The sequence below is a fragment of the Castor canadensis genome, chromosome 2, assembly GCF_047511655.1.
Source record: "Castor canadensis chromosome 2, mCasCan1.hap1v2, whole genome shotgun sequence".
In the NCBI taxonomy this organism is placed as follows: domain Eukaryota; kingdom Metazoa; phylum Chordata; class Mammalia; order Rodentia; family Castoridae; genus Castor; species Castor canadensis.
The window spans coordinates 196,914,703-196,934,500 of NC_133387.1; the positions used below are offsets into that span (position 1 = coordinate 196,914,703).

At 39.2% G+C, this 19,798-nt stretch overlaps 1 protein-coding gene across 1 annotated transcript in view; it reads left to right on the plus strand.

Annotated features, from left to right (window-relative positions):
* The window catches only part of Mmp20 (matrix metallopeptidase 20), a 41,687-nt gene extending 22,745 nt beyond the window's left edge, over positions 1-18,942 (plus strand). Inside the window, exons 7-10 of the mRNA XM_074057642.1 lie at positions 3,994-4,130; positions 5,099-5,255; positions 17,635-17,738; positions 18,839-18,942. Of these exons, the coding sequence (XP_073913743.1) occupies positions 3,994-4,130; positions 5,099-5,255; positions 17,635-17,738; positions 18,839-18,939 (499 nt within the window). The 3' untranslated portion in view covers positions 18,940-18,942. The remainder of the gene's footprint in view (positions 1-3,993; positions 4,131-5,098; positions 5,256-17,634; positions 17,739-18,838) is intronic.
* Positions 18,943-19,798: the final 856 nt, after the last annotated feature.

Sequence of the window (19,798 nt, forward strand, 5' to 3'; positions counted from 1 at the left end):
GAATAGAACAGAGCTTATAAAACACTTTCATGTGTGTTATCTGAATTGATCCTGTGAAATAATCATGTAAGATATTATTCTCACTCTTACTTGACAAAGAAAACTGGGTCTCAGAAAATCTACATGCATCACATATCATGTATTAAAAAAGGTTCCAAGCACCCCTTGTTTCTTTCATTGGACCACATTGGAGCTGAATTTCCTCCATGGCCCAAAAAAAGCAAATGACAGATCAATAACAGGACCAGCTCAGAGAAGTTAGGGATCAAAATAGTTGGGCAAAACACAAAAGAACAAAGGTTCAGGCTGGGGCATAGCTCAGTGGTAGAGGCCCTGGGTTCAATCCAAAAAAAACAAAGTTTCTACAACAGGGATCAAAGATGCATCCAGCTGTCTGCTAAGCTTCAGAATAAAAAGATGACTAACAAGCCATTCTGCCAAGGAGTTCAAGGACCAGAGAGCTGCAAGAGGCCAACACAAAAGTTATCCAAACCTAATCTCAAATTGATGAATCAGTTACTGTTCTGTAGTGAAAGGAAACTAGTGCTTCAGAGAACATGAAAGTTGTTGTTCAAACGCCTTCTGCTCAAACTTCTGGCACCTACTTTGTCCACCAACAAATATTTATTGAACCCCAGTTGTGTTCCAGGAATAGTGTTAGCTCTTTAGGTTCACAAAGATAAATGACTGAGTATCTATCGGCTGATCTATAATGTCAGTAAGCTCCATTGTTTGCTGTCCTTATCAAAGATCAGATTATGGACTATTGACATAGCCTGTTTCTTTTTATTACACAGTTCCGATAAATCCCGCAAGTGTTCTGGGTTTATATTTTCAATCCATTTACTGATAAATTAGGAGGTTACTTGCTATACTTTCTTTGATCAGTTTGGCTTCATTTTTTTCTGAAAATTGCTCTAAAGTTGGAAATCCTCTGAGTATGTCTTCTGTTGTTTTGTTATCTATCAGACATAGCTTTTCTTCATTGGTTTGTGGAAATTTTTTATGACTACAGGTTTCTTTTGGAATTTGCGATAATTTACATAAGTGACAGGTAGCATTTATTTTTATGTTATTCATATAATGCATTGTAACTTGTCATAACCGTCTTTAAAATAGAGTTTCTTAACTTTGGCACTACTGATGTTTTGAGCCAAATAAGTCTTATGCTGGACTGTCCTGTGCCTAGGGGACATTTATTGGTATCCTGGCTCTGACAGCACTGCCTGGCTTTAGTGGTGATGACTAAGCTTGTCACCAGATGTTATCAATGTCCATAGGGGCACAACATCCCACTCGATCTGGAATGACTATGTCAATTTAGTTTTCACAATACCTACATTATCTTAAATCAAGGTTTAATTTAGTAAGAAATTTTAGATTCTACCACTTGTAGAAAGTTCCAGAAGTCCCCTTTGGCTTGTCTGCTCTCTTAACCACTCTTTTACGACCTCTCATATTGAGTCATTCAGGACATCGATGTCTAATAACTTCATATCAAAGATAAGGCTAATTTTTGCCTCAAGTCCCTTGGTTTTCTAATGAGAAATGAAAGAAAAATTTTCCCAGTCAAGTTGCCCAAGGAGAAAGCAGCTAGAAGTCATCTACACCTGATTAAAGACCTCATTCAGAGTCTATTTATTGGAGGAATATTGATGCCCTATACCACCCTCACCTTCCCCACTTCCTGTACCACCCTCACCTTCCCCACTTCCTGTACCACCCTCACCTTCCCCACTTCCTGTACCTCCCTCACCTTCCCCACTTCCTGTACCACCCTCACCTTCCCCACTTCCTGTACCTCCCTCACCTTCCCCACTTCCTGTACCACCCTCACCTTCCCCACTTCCTCAGTCCCATGACTATCCCTTGAAACACACCCTTTTTGCACCTCGCACAGAGACTTTTTTACTGTTTTATTATTCATATGTGCATACAACGCTTGGGTCATTTCTCCCCTCTGCCCCCACCCTCTCCCTTACCACCCACTCCACCCCCTCCCTCTCCCCCCCCTCAATACCCAGCAGAAACTATTTTGCCCTTATCTCTAATTTTGTTGAAGAGAGAGTATAAGCAATAACAGGAAGGAACAAGGGTTTTTGCTAGTTGAGATAAGGATAGCTATTCAGGGAGTTGACTCACATTAAGCACACAGAGACTTGAACACAGTGGTGGTTCAGAACTATTAGTGAACTGCACTAATTGGAAAACACTTATGCTTCAGATTTCTCACCAGGTTCCCAATTAACCCAGGAAGTAGTTGCTGGCCACTTCCGGGAATCCAAATCTGTGCTAAGTCTGAGGTGATGGAGATAAAAGTGTACAGGGAGCAGTTCCTCTGGTCTTTGGAAAAGGACAGATCTCAGTGTACAAAAGGTCAAATTATAAACAAAGAAAAGTCATAGAGTATAAGACTGGGAGCAAGTTGACGAGATAGAATGCATTATAAAAATCAAGACAGCTGGAGTCTAATCCAGGGTCACCTACCCCTAACCTCCAGGAGACACTTAGCACCTCAGCCTTCCCGGGTCTCACTGTTCCACCTGATAATACCTATGTTTTGGATAAAGCTGTGATATTTTGGACCTGAGGTGAGGCAGTGTTCCCTAAACGGACTCCCACCATCCTGTCTGTTGTCCATAATTGGTACCTACTTTGTGGGTAACTGAAGCCTAGGTAAATAATAGTTTTTAAGTGGATGGTATCTAGCCACAATAGTTTATAATGCACTTTCATCTGTGTTATCTCCTTGACCCTCCTAAAGAGCTCATTATGTTGGCTTCAGAGATGATGAACCTGAGATCTGAGGTGCAGGGCATTCCAAATTGGAACTCTAGCTTGCATCTCCTACATCGTGATGCCACGCAGGAACCAGAAAGAACTGTTTCTCCCCTCTCCATATACCTATTTTTTGAGATCCCATCATCAGTTTAAGTTGCCCCACCTGGGAAGCCTTCACTAAACCCCAGGGTACTGAGCTACCCCTCCTGTGTTCTCAGCACATCCTGACTTAACTGTGTAGCACCAATCACTATGAATTATAATTGCCTAATTATTTATCAGTCCCTACTACCAGCTTGGACATACCTTGAAGACAGGGCCTCAATCTTGTTCACTGTTTCATCCTGGAAACCACCACAGTGCCTGGTGAGAGATGCTGTAGGAGTATCTGTTGACCAACTAGGAAACTCAGCCTAAGATACAGGGATCCTAACCTAACCACATGGAAAACTAAATGACAAAACTCTATTACAGTTTCCTTATCAACAAATAATATTCACCACTGATTCTGGGCTTGTAAGGATCCAAGTAAATTATACATGTTTAAGGGGAAAAAAAGTTTTCATCTCCAACATGCAAAATGGGCACTCTATATTGAAAGTTCAACCCAGTACTTTGATGTGTCTTCTGTACAGTTTCATGAAAGCAATGTTGGAAAAGTGGATGGACATGTGGCTAAACCTTAAATTAATATGTGTGTGATAGATTTTCTGTTAGCGTCAGGTTCAAAGAGGTAAACACTTTCAATAGACAATTATGTAGTGAACACTAGAATTTATGATTATTTATGTTTTTGCTATTTCTACAGGGAGTAATTACAATCTCTCAACCACAAACTTTTAGTTCACTTTCATAATACCTATCATGCTCACCTTCTTTCTGTTTTTGAGGTTTTAAATTTTAAAAGAACATTAATAGGAAAGAGAAATTTGGAAGAGAGGGGTGCACGGCTTTAATGTGTGAATCATTGATGTCCTCACCATATCCTTAGTGTTCTGCACACCCCCAAATAAATGAAGGAAAGAGAGTCACAGAGATGCTGAGATAAGGAAAAGGGAGAAGAAGCTGTGTACAAGGTCAGAAAGAGGTGCTGCTCTTTAAAACACGACAAGGAAAAAGGAGATTTAGCAGTGGCATCTGAAGTGTAGTACCATTTCAGTCCACATGAGTGTAAGAGCTAAATGGACCTTGGTTTCTTCTGATTGTCCACAGGATTTTCTGGCGACGGCAGGTTCACTTGCAGGCAGGGATCCGGCCCAGCACCATCACCAGCTCCTTCCCCCAGCTCATGTCCAATGTGGATGCAGCCTATGAAGTGGCCGAGAGAGGCATCGCTTTCTTCTTCAAAGGTGCCCTACAGATCCCTCAAAGAAAGCACTAGCAGGGTACCATACCCCACCTGTCTGGAAACCTAGTCCCCACAGTGTTAGTCCAGAGTGGTTGCTCTTTCTCAGGTTGGGAATGAACACCGCCCTACTCTGTTGTAACAATAACAGGAATGACAGCGACTATCAGCTGTTCTCAGAACCCAGCCATTGAGTTCAGCAAAGCACCGTGCTAGGTGACCATGGCCAAAGAGCTAGAAACCTGGTTCCTGCTCACCCTTCTCAGAGTGACATGGAATAGTCTGCCGAGAGCCTCGAACATCGAGCAAAATGCCTGTTGCAATACCATGCTCAGAAGCAGCTGGGAGAGAAGGGACACTTGTGACCTCAGGAGGTGGACACACATGATACTAATCTCTGGCTCCAGCCCTTTACTATTGGAGTGATTAGGGGAAGTCATCCAAGTGCTATGAACCTTCCTTTTTTAGAGTAAAAATCAAAGTGATTAGAGTAAAATCACCCTTGCAGGTGTGTTGCAACAATAGCTGGCCGATGGAAGTTCTCCAGTATGTGATAACTCAGTTTTTGCTCAGATATTCTTGATGCTGAGGGATAAGAGTAGAAATCTGGTGCAATTTATGTGACAATCACTTCATTTTCATGTTGCCTGCCCCTGCTGTCTCATGGATATATGAAGGTGAAATTAGGTTATAAACAAAAGGCATCTTGAAAAAAGAAATGTTTAAATTTAAGGCACAACACTATCAATATTATTGCTTTCTTAAGGCATAACCAGAGACTTTTGCCACCAGAGAAGTTTGAAGTTGGTTACTGAGTTGAATCTTTAGAGTTTTATATTTCCTATTGGGTTATAACTTTGGCAAATGCCCCCATGAACTAACCCCATCTAGAATCCTGTATAGAAATCTTCATGAGTGTAGTGTATCACTAGGTGGCACAGAGTTTTTGAAAGCTTTGATTTCTGTTTTCAGGGCCCCACTATTGGATAACACGAGGATTCCAAATGCAAGGTCCTCCTCGAACAATTTATGATTTTGGGTTCCCAAGGCATGTTCTGCGAATAGATGCTGCCGTCTACCTCAAGAAACCGCAGAAGACCCTGTTCTTTGTAGGAGATGAATACTACAGGTATGGCTTTTCTTCTTTTATTGTCTAGATATATTCAATGGGAAGGAGAAAATCTTTTGCCAAAAAGAATGCAAGGCAAGTTTGCAGTTGGTCTCTTGAGTCGTCTTGGCCACTAGTCTTCAAGATGGCCACTGGATGGTCTTCGAGATACATCCAGATCAGAAGTGAGATGTTCTCTAGGACATCCTGATCTTTTATGAACACATTAACTTGACCCCCATGGCCTAAGAGTGAAGGTAGCATGCCCAAGTATTTAACTACCCTCTGGGAATACCCCCAGGAGGAATTGACCTCACTCTTACATAGGCATAAAATGAATTCCAGAATTCTCTGTGATTTGGGGCAAAAATGAGTGTGACCACATATATAAGATTCTTTGAAGGAAAGTCCTGCTGAAAGGAAAAAGCTGTATTGCTAAGTGCTTTTTCCAGCCTAGAAAATGAAGATTCTTCCCATCCAAAGGGAACTGTATATAATTTCCCTGTCTGTCCTGCAGACCTAAACAAGGTGAGACACAGTCACACATCATCTCGCCTAAAGTTGAGAAAGGACAATAGCTCTTTGCCAAGCTCCTTCCAAGCCTGCCTCTGCCTCTGCACACTTTCCTCTGTTCCCAGTTCTCTCTGTGCCATTGCCTGTTTCCCTGAAGTTCAAACAAAAAGCAAAACCAGATTCTAAGCAAGTGACTGCACTAAACACCTTATGACTCTGATAGCATCTAGAGGAAAACAAGAGGGAACCTAACTGTGCTCCTAGAGGTTTCATTTCACTTTCTATCATCTCTTTTAAATTACCATTTGTATGGTGTAATGTAAAGGAAATTTATTTTATAAAATTTTTCTGGGCTGAAGGCATGGCTCAAGCAATAGGGCACCTGCCTAGCAATAGTGAGGCCCTGAGTTCCAATCCTAGTAACACAAAAAAAGAAAGAAAAAACTGTCATCTTATTTCTCCTGTCTGATATTATCTTCCATTATCTTCCCCAATTTGGAGCTGAGAAAGTAATAAAACTGGGGCACAGATATATTTCATGAGAAGACAATTATTTTTTATTTTATACAAAAGAATTCCAAACAAATGTGGGCCCTACTGACTTCTCAGCCACTGGGAGACTCGGAGGTCTTGCTCACAGTATCATAAGCTGTCATGAGTTGTCGCTTCCAAGACAGCATTTAAGTCACTCAGTCAGCTCTTTTTCTATCAGACCTTCTCTGAACAATATGTTGAAATCCTTCTGTTGAGATGGGGAAATTTGTTAGGCAGAGCACAATTTCCACAGGCTCTCTTTTAAGACAAGGAGGCTATCATCGCCTAGAGGATGATGGGTATCGGATAACTGAATTCCATGGTGGACTTTCAGGAAATGAGATGGACAGGTGCATGCACAAGTAGGTGGTAGGAGGGTGAGGACATTAGTGTGAAGATTATTCTGTTAATTTCTAAGAGCGTGTGCACCACCTGCTTCTCATTGGGCGGTCATCCTCTCCCATGTTGCCTCTCCTCCATTTATTGCCTGCTCTTTGGATTAATCTCCCACCACCAGCACCCTCACCTCAGTAAGGCACACACCTCCAGGCAGGCTGGACAGAGGCCTAACAGCCAAGACGAGAGACTTGATGAGGGCAGAGGATGAAAATTTCCCTGTAACTCTGAGGTAGAGGAGAGAAAGGTATTCTGATTTTCATGATGTCTGATGCCCCCAGAGGACATAATATTGGACCTTTCCAACTGGGCCTCTGTAAGTGTCTAATAAGGAAAAGTCTTTAAGAATTCATTGAAATGTTGGTCTGGGACATTAACTCAAATGTTAATGAGCTCATTGTGCTGATTAGGAAAGGAAACCACAGAAGGTACTCTGTGATACAAGCTGATTAGTGGCAAGGCAAGCAGACACCCAGCCCCAGGTCTGGTGCATAGCACACACTCAAAAAGTAACTCTTCAGCAACAGGAGGAACTTATATGATAATTGGCAAATAATTGCTTTAAAAGCTGTGGCACTTGACAAATGATTGCTTTAACCTCAAAATTCCTCAGAGCAACAATCCAGTCACAGAGCTGGACAAAGGGGATTTCCTTTTTTCCATACCAAAAGCCCCTACAACCGGACAGAAGTGTTTGGCAAATCACAGACAATTCTCTTGGCCACAGGAATCTACTTAACACACTCCAAAACACACACCACTGCTCACTGAAGAGGAAGACAAACAACCCTGACCTACACTTCAGTGGTTGCAACAGCCCTTTTAGTGACCTCCCTCCCCCAAACTCTGCACATTGCATTTTGTGCAGAGTATGACATCTTACTGTCATGTGAAACCTCATGTTGGTTAGTATCTGTGGTCAGCTGCTAGTAACAGAGACCCCAAAATAACAGTGGCTAAAACATATAAGGGTTTGTTTTTCATATATGAAAACCATCTGAAGTGCTGCAGATTTAGAGCCAGTAAGACTTAGAGCTCATCAAAGACCCAAGTTTCTTCTGACATCCCCTTTCTCCACTCCCCACCATATTCTTAACATACGGTTTCCATTCTCATGGTTGCCTCATGATTCAAGGTGACTGATGGGCTGATGGAGCTTTAGTCAGTAGATCCCTGCGCTAAGCAGAAATAAGAAGGAAACTGGGAGGACAGGGCAAAGGGAACAATTGAGGCTTAGCACATGGCCACACAAAAATACAGAAGGCCACAAACTTCAAGTCATGGAATAAGAATGTATGTGTCAGCATCCTCAGACAGTGGGTTAGGTCTTCCTTTTCTTAGTCACTAGTCAGGTTCTTCCTTGGTCCTTATGCCAGTTCAGTCTGTGACACAAACAAAATAACAAGAAAAATAGACTTATTATTGGGGAAATACTCCACAGGCTCCTAGGATTTGGGCCTAGTTTCAGTGAATGAAGTGCCTGAGAAAATGGTTGAAGAATTTCCTCCATAGAGACCTAAAGGGCTAGGTTGGTTTAAGCTCATGTAGTAGTAACTTACAAGGGAGAATCACAGAGAACCACAAAGTGCAATCTCAAAAAGAGATGTAAGGTTGCTGCCGTTTCATCCAGCACCAAATGACATACTGGTTAGACTTTGCCAAGTTGGGTTACATTGCCATGCATCCATTTTCTTTTATCCCTTCCCTTCCCCTCTCTAGCAGGCCCTTTCAGTTGACTTCTCTTTGTTTACATTACTTCCACCATCTATGACTAACTTATCCCTTTCAACATTCTCCCTCATCCACCAAGAACGATTTCTGGAGACCTGAGGGATGTCATTACTTTCACCATTCTTGGAAAGAGGGAGTCAGTGATTTCTGAACTTTGTGTAAAGTGATTTGCAAATCCACAGGTCCCAGTCTTTTCAACCACACTGCCACCCCAAGTCCCTCTGTCTCTACAGAGTGACCAGGGTATCATTGCTGCAAAGAAGGAGCATCATCCACATTCTCTTCTTCCTGGATGCCCAGCAAAACTGGAAAGAGATCTTTTTATTTAATGATTTTATAGTTAGTCCCCATACAGAAACAAATAAGTAACAAAAATAAGAACTAGGAAGTAAAGTTCAAAAGCTTATTTATTAATGTCTTAAATTCAAAACAAAACAAAATTCCTTACTAAATTATGACATTCAACCCACATTTTTTGGGCTCTGTACTGGGCTCTTGACACTTGAGAAAAGGCACAGGATTTGCTGACTGAAAGTAGGGCACAGGCGCTGGGGATATACCTCAGCGTAACACTCATGGGGCCCTGAGTTCCATCCCCAGCACCACAAAAACAAAACAAAACAAAGAATTTGGGCAGAAGTAAGAGAGTTTTCGTGTTAACCTATTCACAATGATCTGGCAATCTGGAGCACCTTTCTGCCTCACTTTCATCTGCAAAATGGAGGTAAAAATAGTACTGACTTTGCAGAAATGTAGGATTGAATGAGAAGAAATGTGAAAAAGCTTGTCACAGAATTAGCCCTCTATGACTCTATGATACAGGTGACAGGTGCTGTTAATGGCCTCCTCAGGTCTTACAGTTGAGGGTAAATCTAGAGCTCAGTAGTTAACAGAAAGTCAAGGGTGAAAGTGCCCTGATAGAGGACTGCATGCCAACTTTAGCAAACATAGCTGGAGAGAATTCTCAGAGGAAGTTATGACTGCTCCATTTTGAGTGTTGTGTAGGCGTTTCCCAGGCGCGGGTGGCTGGGGTGGGTGGCTTCCAGGCAGAGAGAGCAGCTGAAGCAAAAGCAGTGGAGCACAAAATAGCTTGTGAGTGTGGGGAAAGCCACAAGCAGCTCAGTTGGACAATCATATGGACTAGATAAGAGATGTGGCCTGAAGAAAGCAGGCTATAGTCAGATCACCACGGAGCAAAGACTTTCTAGGAAGGTTTAGGGCTATTCTCTAGAAAATACGGACATGTTTTAGTGTTTTAAATAAAAGACTAACTCAATATGATCTGTGTCATAAAAATACCACTCTGGCAGCATGTGACAGAATTAAAGGGGACATGACTGGAAACCAGCCAACTTAGTGAGGCCAGAAAGCACAAAGTGCTCAAAGAAAAAACTCTCCACCAAGAATTCTATATTTAGCAAAGCTATCTTTTTAAAAAGAAAGCGAAATAAAAACATTCCCAGATAAACAAAAGCTGAGAGAATTTGTTGCTTGCAGACTTGCATTGCAAGAAAATGCCAAAATAAGTTATTGAAGCTGAAAGCAAGCACACCTAGACAATAATTCAACCCCCCATACACACACACAGAAGAGAGCACCCATCAGTATAATTATCTGATCACAAAAGAGTAAAAGTGCATATTTCTTCTTCTTTTTCTCTTAATTTATTTAAAAATCAACTATATAAAACAATATGTACATATTGATTGGGGCTAGCCTGCAGAAATATATTTGCCAAAATCACAAAGGGGTAGGTAAGAACAAAAATACAAAATGTATTCGGATAAGGAAATGATACCAGGTAATAACTCAAATTCACAGAACAAAAGAAGAGAACCAGAAATGACAAACAAGAATGATAATATGGACTGTGGTGTGGCTCAAGTGGTAGAGCACTTACCTAGGAAGTGTGAGATCAAGTTCAATCCCCAGTACTCTCCCTGCAAAAAGAAAGATGATATAACAAAAGTCACAAATATACACTTTGCTCTGCTTTCTCCTCCCAGTTTCTTTAAAAACATTAAATTATTTAAAATTATAGTTAAAAAATTATTTGGATGCATGTAACATATACAGATAATAATGTGAATAACAATAAAAACACAAAAGGAAATACGGCTATTTAGGAGTAATATTTCTGTATCTCATTAGAATTAAGTTAGTTTAAACTTTTATAAACTAAAATATATATGGTAGCACTATAGCAAACACTAATGAAATAATTCAAGAAAATAAAGTGAAAAAATCCTAAAGAAAATAAAATGGTTCATTAGAACATTTTCACTAATACAAAAGAAAGCAGTCATGATATATAGAGAAAACAAAAGTAAAATAGCAGGCATAAATTCAACTTTATCAATACTGTCAAATGTAACTAGATTAAATAATCCAGTCAAACAGCAGAGATTATCAAATTGAATAAAAAGAACACCCAACTATATTCTGTCCACAGAAGACACACTTTTAGACCCAAAGATACAAGCAGATTGAAAGTTAGAGGATGGAAGAAATACATTATACAACTAGGAATAAAAAAGCTTGAGTGACAGTACTTATATCAAACAAAACAGACTTTAAAATTAAAAAAAAATGTTAGATAACTTCAACAAAGGTAATAAATTCCTAGAAAGACACAAACTAGTGGAACTGAGTAAAGAAGAAATAGGCAATCTGAATAGACCTATACTAAGCAAAAAGATTGAACTAGTAGTCAAAACTATCCGTAGAGAAAAGCTCAGACCCAGATGGTTTCGCTGGCAATTTCTACCAAAACACTTTTTAAAAGAATTAATATTGTTTTTCACAAACTTCTGCAAAATACAGCGGCCAAAAGAACACTACTTAACTCATTGTGAGGTCAGCATTACCCTCACACCAAAATCAAAGACATCATAAGACAATAAAGCTTCAGCTCACTATCTATTGTGAATATGGGTACAAAAATGCTCCAAAAATACTAGCAAACAAAATAATCCATCAAAGTATAAACAGAATTATACACAAAGACCAAATGGGATTATTGCCAGAAATTTTAGCATCCAAAATCAAATAATGTAATTTTCCATATAATAAAAGAAGAAATATAAATGATATGATCACCTCAATAAGTGCAGAAGAAGCATTTGGAAAATCCAACACCATTTTATGATCGAAAAAAAAACACCCAATAAGATAGTAATGGCAAAAAGCTTTCTCAACCTGGTTAAGAGCCCACCGCTGACATCATACTCAGTGGTGAATGATTGCCTGCTTTCCCCCACTACGATCAGGAGCTAAACAAAAATTTCCATTCTTACCACTCACATTCAATGTTTACTGGAGGCTCTAAGGGCAATTAATCAAGAATAAATAAAAGTCATCCAGATGGGAAAGAAAGTATGACTACATCTATTTGCATTTGACATATTCTTTAAATAGGAATTCACAAGGAATACTCAAGAAACTATTTGAAGTAATAAATGAGTTCAACAAGGTTACAAGGTCTGAGTTCAGAATGCAAAGACATTGTATTTCTACATACTTCAGTTAACAATCTGAAAATAAAGTCAAGACAACAATTTAGTTTATGATAGCATCAAAGACTAAAACACTTAAGAATAAGTCAACAAGAGAAATGGAAAATACAGTCTGGAAACTATGAAATATTGTTGAAAGAAATTAAAACAGATCTAAAAGGAAAGATATTTTATGATCACAATACTTAATATTTTTAAGATAACAGTACTCCCCAAATTGATCTAGAGATTCAACAGAATTTCTATCAGTACACACTAACTTCTTGGTGGAAATTGACATGCTTAGGGATTGGACATGGTGGTATGTGCCTATAATTCCAGTTACTTGGCAGGCAGAGGGAGGGGGCTGTGGTCCAAGACTGGCTCAGGCAAAAGCATGAGTCCCTAGCTGAAAAATAGCTAAGCAAAAAGGGGCTCAAGTGGTAGAGTGCTTACCTAGCAAGCACAGGGTCCTGAGTTTAAGCTCCAATATGGAAGGAAGGAAGGAAAGAAGGAAGGAAAGAAAAGAGCTGATAAACATACAAATTCATAAGACCTAGAATAGCCAAAATATCCAGAAAAAAAAAGAACAAATTTAGAGAACTTATACTTCCTTATTTCAAAACTCACTACAAAGAAATAGTAATCATTGTCATACTAGCATAAGGACAGACATACATAGCGATAGAATACAATTTAGAGTCTAGAAATAAACTCATAAGTCTATGGAAGATTGACTTTTGATAAGGTGCTAGGGCCATTCAATGGAGAGAGAATAGTCTCCAACCAACCTTGCTAGAACAAGTGAATAGCCACATACAAAAGCATGGAGTCAGAGCTCTACCTTAGCCATACATGAAATAACTCAAAATTGGTCAAACACCTTAAATGTAAGTGCTACAACTATTAAACCTCAGAGGAAAATAGAGAAGTAAATCATCATGACTTTGGTCTTTGGCACTGGATTAAAAAAAAGAGTTCAAGACAAAAAGGGAAATTAGACACATTGGAGTTCATCAAAATTAAAAGGTTTTCTGCTTCAAAGGACACGATCAAGATGGTAAGAAGACAATGTTTTCCCAGAGTGGGAAAAATCCTAGTCATGCATCTCACAAAGTATTTGTATTTGCAATCTATAAAGGACTTGCAGCACAGTTAACAAAAAGACAAATAATCCAGTGAAAATACGAGCAAAGAGCCTAAATATAATTTCTACAAAGAATATGTACAAATGGCCAGTAAGCACATGAAAAGATACTCAACAATGATAGTCACCAGGAAAATGCAAATCAAAGCCACAAAGAGACGCTACTTCATACCTAATAGGATGGCCTAGTTAAAACACCTAATAATAGCAAGTATTATTGAGAATATAGAGTAATCAGAACGCTCACACTACTGCTGGTAGGACTGTAAATTAGTAGCGCCACATGGGAAAAAGTCCTGCTCCTCAAAATGTTAAACACAGAATTATCATTTGACCCAGAATCCTACTCTTAGGTATATTCCTAGGAGTAATAAAAACAGGTCAACATAAAAACTGTACACAAATATTCTTAGCAGCATCATTCATTATAGCCAAAGTGGTGGAAACAACCCAAATTTCCATCAAATGCTGAATCAATATATGAAATATAATGAATTCATATGGTAGAATATTATGTGGTCATAAAAATGAATGAAGTATTGGTACATGCTACAATATGGATAAATCTTGAAAGATTATGCTAAGTGAAAGAAGTTAGTCATCAAAAAATGCATGTATGGTTCTGTGGATATGAAATGTCAGGAATAGGTAATCTGCAGAGACAGAAAGTAGATTAGTAATCACCTAGGGTTGTGTGGGTGGGGTTAGGGAGGGAAAAAGGGGGAGGTGAGGACAGATAACTAAAAGGCATGCGGTTTCTTTTGTGGGCAATGACAGTGTTCTACAATGGATTGTGTTGCTGGTAACATAATTCTGTGAATATGCTAAAAAAACCCATGAATTAGCAAGTAAGAGAGAGCTACTGTAGTCACCTACCAGAGATGATGAGTTTGAATAGATGTGATTGCTTTTCGAGCCATAGGAAACTTGGGTCTTGGTGATTGACTAGTTAGAAGTCATGCCTTTGATAATGTTTTGGGTTTTTTTTTTTTTTTGACATTTACCAAAATAGCAAACTTAAGATAAGCAGCAGACTTAGAGGAATAAAGAGAGGTTCCTTTTGTACACGTGGAGTTTGAGATGCTTGTGAGACCCAAGAGCAGAAATGTCCAGAAGAGAGCTGGACATTCAGGTCTTGAGCGTGAGAGGAGATAAAGGTAGGATTAATCATATAGTCAGGTGGTAACCGAGGCAAGTGACATGGTACAGGAAGATGGAGTCAGAGGACAGCATGTGATGTGTGTCACAGAAAATATGAAAGGGACAGGAATTTGTCTTATTGCCAACACTTGCAAGATCTGTTAAACATTTAGTAGTACTTTCTTTTTTGTTTCTGGGGGCTTTCCTCATTTTTAAACATTGAAGAATTTAATTTTGCATCCTGACCCTATTCACTTAGTGTTGTAACATAGCTATTTCTCCATGTTGTTACAAATCCTTTGTTCCAGAATCTTCTCAGTGGTTTTCCTCATAGGATTCTGTTTCCTGAGTTTTGAGTGTGGGTTGAGACAAGGTCTTGCTATTGTAAGCCCAGGCTGACCTCATCCTCACAATCCTCCTGCCTCAGCCTCCGGAAGGCTGGGATTGCAGGCACACACTACCAGTTGTTTCCTGACTCTCATCCGGGATGGTGCATGGTGGCTTCTCACTCTTCTGTCTCCTTTTCATTCCTGATCACTGTCCCCCTACTCGTCTCTGTGTAGATCGTGAAGGCCCCTTCCTTCATGAAGGCCATGTGGTTCCTGACTAAATGTTGATTATTAACTTCGAAAGGGAACTCCAAAGTTCTCTTTCATTGTCCTATCCTGACTCAGACTGGAAAGGTCACCTTGAAGATACTTCCTGAAAGCATCCTAGACACCTTATCAGTAAGTCCCCCTTTTGTCATCCATTCTTTTTAAGCGTCCTTTTGCAGACTCAACTCCCCATTTAATTCTCAAAGGAGGCAAGTAGAGTCAGGGAGGCCATTGGCACTTGATAGAAATCATCACAATCCAAACACCAGAAATGCCAGACAAGCTTAAATTAGAACTTGGCAGGTTGAACAAAAATGCAAGCACTGTACCAAAATAGTCTCCAGACCTTAGGGTACAAGTGTGAAGAGAAAGAGAACAGTTCCAAAAACTATACCAGGGACCTCTGACACTGTGACCTCACTAGCAATGTGTGACTGTCAGTCCTGATGTCTTTAATGTCCATACTCTTTAATCCATTAAATAAGGAAACAAACTCTCTCATAAGAGAAATAAGCACATTTGCTGATCATCATATAACTTCACACTTGGGTCTCACAAACAAGACCTCAGTGATGAGAAAATGGATGCGATTTTAGCAGATATCTAATACATAGTAGAGTCTCATAAAAATTCTTTCTTTAGTATTAGAATTCAGCTAATATTTCTTACTGTGTTGCTGTGTCTGGGACCATGCTAGGTATTTCTCATGTCCTCTTGTATTCTCTCACTCCTCCATCTGCCTTCTCAATAGCCAAGAAGAACTTACTGTGACTTCTTTTTAACAGTTTAAAATATTTTGTCTCTGGGAGTGTCATGATTAGCTCAAGATCAGTAGAAAGTTGTCCATCTGAGGCTGTTTCATGTCCCTTGAACCTAACTTTAATGGACTTTCCCAACTACCACATGCATTCATTCTGCAATTCTTTTCACCATTTATTTGTTATCAGTCAGAATGCTCATGATTCTCATCCATCATTTAATTTCTTTTTCTTTGATCCTTTTAGCAAAATCCTCAACACAGCAGTGGATGTTCTTATTCTTTTCCTGACTTGGTTTTCTGGACTGCCTTCAACATGTTCCAATCCTCCTTTCCCACCCCTTCTCATCCTAGTCCTCTACTGCAAAGTGTTATGTGATAAAGTGTATTTACAGATTAAAGAGGAAAAGAAGGAAAAAAGGAAAGACCAAAAAAATTAAAGATTAAACTCATCAATGACTTAGGATCACAAAGTTTACTTACCATCATAGGAAGAAGTCATAGTTAATGGTTGTTAGGATGTAAATAAACCGTAGGCTTATGGTGGGGGCCTATCCTGGGTGCCACCTGAGCCAGGTGTGTGTGTGTATGTCTGAATTGCCTCTTACCTTCATTGCCACTATTTTTCAAATGAAGAAACCAGGGTAACCAGGGTTTATTACTCAGAGCATATTCTCCTGATCACAGAACCAGCAGATAATGGTCAGAAAGTCAAACGCAGAGTAGACCACTTGCCTAGCATGCTCAAGGCCCTAGGTTCAATTTTCAGCACCACACACAAAAAAGTCAAACCCAGAGCTATCTGGCAGTATACATAATGTTCTTTACTCTATTACAGAAATCTCCAAATGTCTGTCCCCAAACAAAGGGCTAAAGCTGGTAAAAATAGAAAAATAAGAATAATATAATATCCTAAGTGCAGAGGGACATTCTGTGTCAACATAAAGATAGATTACTGGCAAGAACTCTCTTTTATTCTGAGTGGATGTCTTTTCTTCTTTTTTGCTGATCAGGTTTCTTTTCTTTTTAAAATGATAATGGAGATAGGTAGTAATGGACTTCTGTTGTTTTTCATGGTAATATTCTTTACTCAGTAAAATCAAAAATAGGTAACCTTGTGTTAGTGATAGGGGCCCCTGACTCCATGATGTCTACATAAAAGGTCTAAATGAAATATCAACGTGTCAGAGTCAATATGCTGACATGTTAAAAGAATTAGCTTCCCTCCTTACCCCCAACACTCTGAAAAGCAGCTGAACCCCAGTTGTTTCCATCTGAGTATTTGTTCCCAAACTTTAACTATTGCTCAGCATCATGAGAGATTTGTCCCCTGGCCTATGCAATCAGAGTCACACGAGAGGCACATTTCAGGAGATGGTGGGTGTGACCTGCTGCCACAGGAAACTACCCAGTAATCCAGGAAAAATTGTCTGACCTTTTGGTGGGAAAACGGTGGGGTGTGCACCTGGGAATGTCCCCATTGGGAGCGCTATGCTAATGAAGAAGGGACTTTCTCATACCTTAAACAAAGGTTTACTAAAGAGGTAAGAGTCATCTCTGCCCAATGCTGAATTCATATAGTTATGCTGACTCATACAAGTCACAATCTTTCCTACAAGGTGTAATTTAGATTATACAGAGATACATTAGCCAATCTTCAGAGTTATCACTGAGTTGTGGTTGATGATCCAAAACAATGAACCCTAATCTACTCTTTGGTCAGTTGTATAATCTTTCCAGGAAATAAAAGCAATGGAATTCAAGTAAATTGATTTACAAGACAGGGTTCTGTCGTTACAGGTCTTGTTGGTTCCGATTTACTGGTTGTTCACACAATCAATATGATTACTATTACTCATTTAATATGCATATTTTCTAACCTTTTCTCCATTGCTCCAGAACACTAAGTCTGGATTAAAGCCTCTGTAAAAGGCTTCCAATTTTTCTGTGAGCCAAGGAAATCACATACAGAGAGAGACAGAGATAGCTAAAATAAACCATAAGTCATTCCTTATACACCTGACCAGCATGCTGTTATCAATAATCAACAAAAACTTTATTCCTATAACTTATGAAATAATATTTATTCCAGCTATGATGAACGCAAAAGGAAAATGGAAAAAGATTACCCAAAAAACACTGAAGAAGAGTTTTCAGGAGTAAGTGGCCAAATCGATGCAGCTGTGGAATTGAATGGTGAGTATTTCCCCTGAAAGCTCTCTTTGTGGAACTCGTAACAAGAATCTCAGCCCTGCTTTTACACAACAGAAAGTGGATTTCCAAATAGATGTCATTGGTTCTTACTTTTGGCTCTGGATCCTTTCATAAGTTTAGCTAGTCAAATTATCTACGAGTGAGAGGAATTATAAAAGGTCTGCCTTTGTGAATCTCTCCTATCTAATGGAAAAAAATTAAAGTGTAGCTTCAGTCATGCATGGTGAGGCATGCCTGCAACTGCACTCGGAAGACTGAGGATCACAAGTTTGAGGCTAGCCTGCCTACACAGTGAGACCCTGCCTCAAAAAAAAAATCAACGAAAGAATGGCTTCGATCCATTAGTTAGGTAGTTCATAATGTCTACCCACTTTTACATCGCACACAGTCTCAATCTTCCCAGAAGTAGCTTTTGCAGTTCCATCACCTAACTCCTGAAATTTAGGACATAGTTAGGAAAGTTGAATGAACTATTATAAGTTAAATAAATCTAATTGAAACATTTAAGACAGTTAACATGTTTTTCTTGAGTATGTAGCCCAAGGCTAGACACAGTTCAGAAATGCAAAGACAGTTTCAGATCTGGCCTGGGCTCTCACAGGATGGGGAGCATAATTTAGTATTGAAATGTGTGGTCGATTTTTACAGTGATTGCAAGAGGGGCTCTGAGGAAGAAAAGGTCAGGCTTTCCAGTAATAGTTGGAAATTTTATGGTGAGAAGTTAGCTGGTTTTGAAGACTGACTTGAACTTTGACTAAGGAAAGAAAGGAGGAGAGGGGTTTTTTTTAGGAGAACAGCCTGAGCAGAAGCACAAAGCATAATTCAGAATGATTTGTTGGACAACCCCAAAGTGAAGACCGTACCCTGGCTGGACCAAAGTGAAAGATGAGGAATGACTGAGAAGTGAGAGGGATCAGGGTTAAGGGCATAGTGGAGCCATGCAGAAGACTGTCTAAGTGCTATCTGACAAATTTCCAGTTCCCCATTGGTGCCTCTTCAAGAAATTTATAATTACAAATCCTCCTATTTATATATCTACAAGTCATTTCCAGTAACCACAATTTCAACTTTGTCTCTTTTAGGCTATATCTACTTCTTTTCAGGGCCCAAAGCGTTCAAGTACGATATGGAGCAGGAAGATGTGGTTAGTGTGGTGAAGTCTAGTTCCTGGATTGGTTGCTGAGTGGAAAGGTATAGTTTTTCCAAAGGAGTGAAGATGACTGCAAGCCGCTGATGACTGGATCTTAAGGACTAAAGCAGAATGTAGGACAGGCTGCTTCCCATGGCCTTCAATTCTAAGGGAAATTCAGAGTTCACGGAAAATATTAATGCTTCTATATTTTTCATAGTTGCATATTCAGAATTTTAACCCAAATGAGAAATTAAGCCAACTTTACACAAAATCAGAATCAACATAATACACTCTTTAGTCAGTCAGTCATTGTTTTTTTCCTTACCTAACATACAAATTGATCAATTGGCTTATGCATTCCCTGACATACAGTGTAATTCTTTTATTAAGAAATGTAATTACTATACACATTATTATTCTTTATAAACAATGGCTTTTGTGACCATCACTTGTTATGGTGGATATAAATGCACCCATTTCTACTTTAAACATATCACAAACAAAATATAAGGTTTGTTCCTTGGTTTTATTTGTTTAACTCTGTGTCCATTCACTCACTGGTTTCTGAAGTGGGTTGGTAGATAAACATTCAAATAACTTTTCATACTAAACAACAGATGGGCACTTTGCAAGAAGACAACTTTTGACAGAAGCCAATAAAAATGTTATGTTAGAATAGTTCCTCATTTTTCTGTTAATGTTTACTAACTTTAGAACACTTTATTTGGCAACAAATTCTGTGTACCTATAGAAATTGTAAGCCATAAGATAATATCAGAGTACACAGACCCAGAAAGAGCCACAGTAATTCACTCTGTTTCCTGGTTCTTGATAATGCCCTCAAAGCATCTTTGACCCCTTTCAGTTTCTTCTGAATAGTTTTCCATTTAGGGGAGTTCATCTTTTTGTG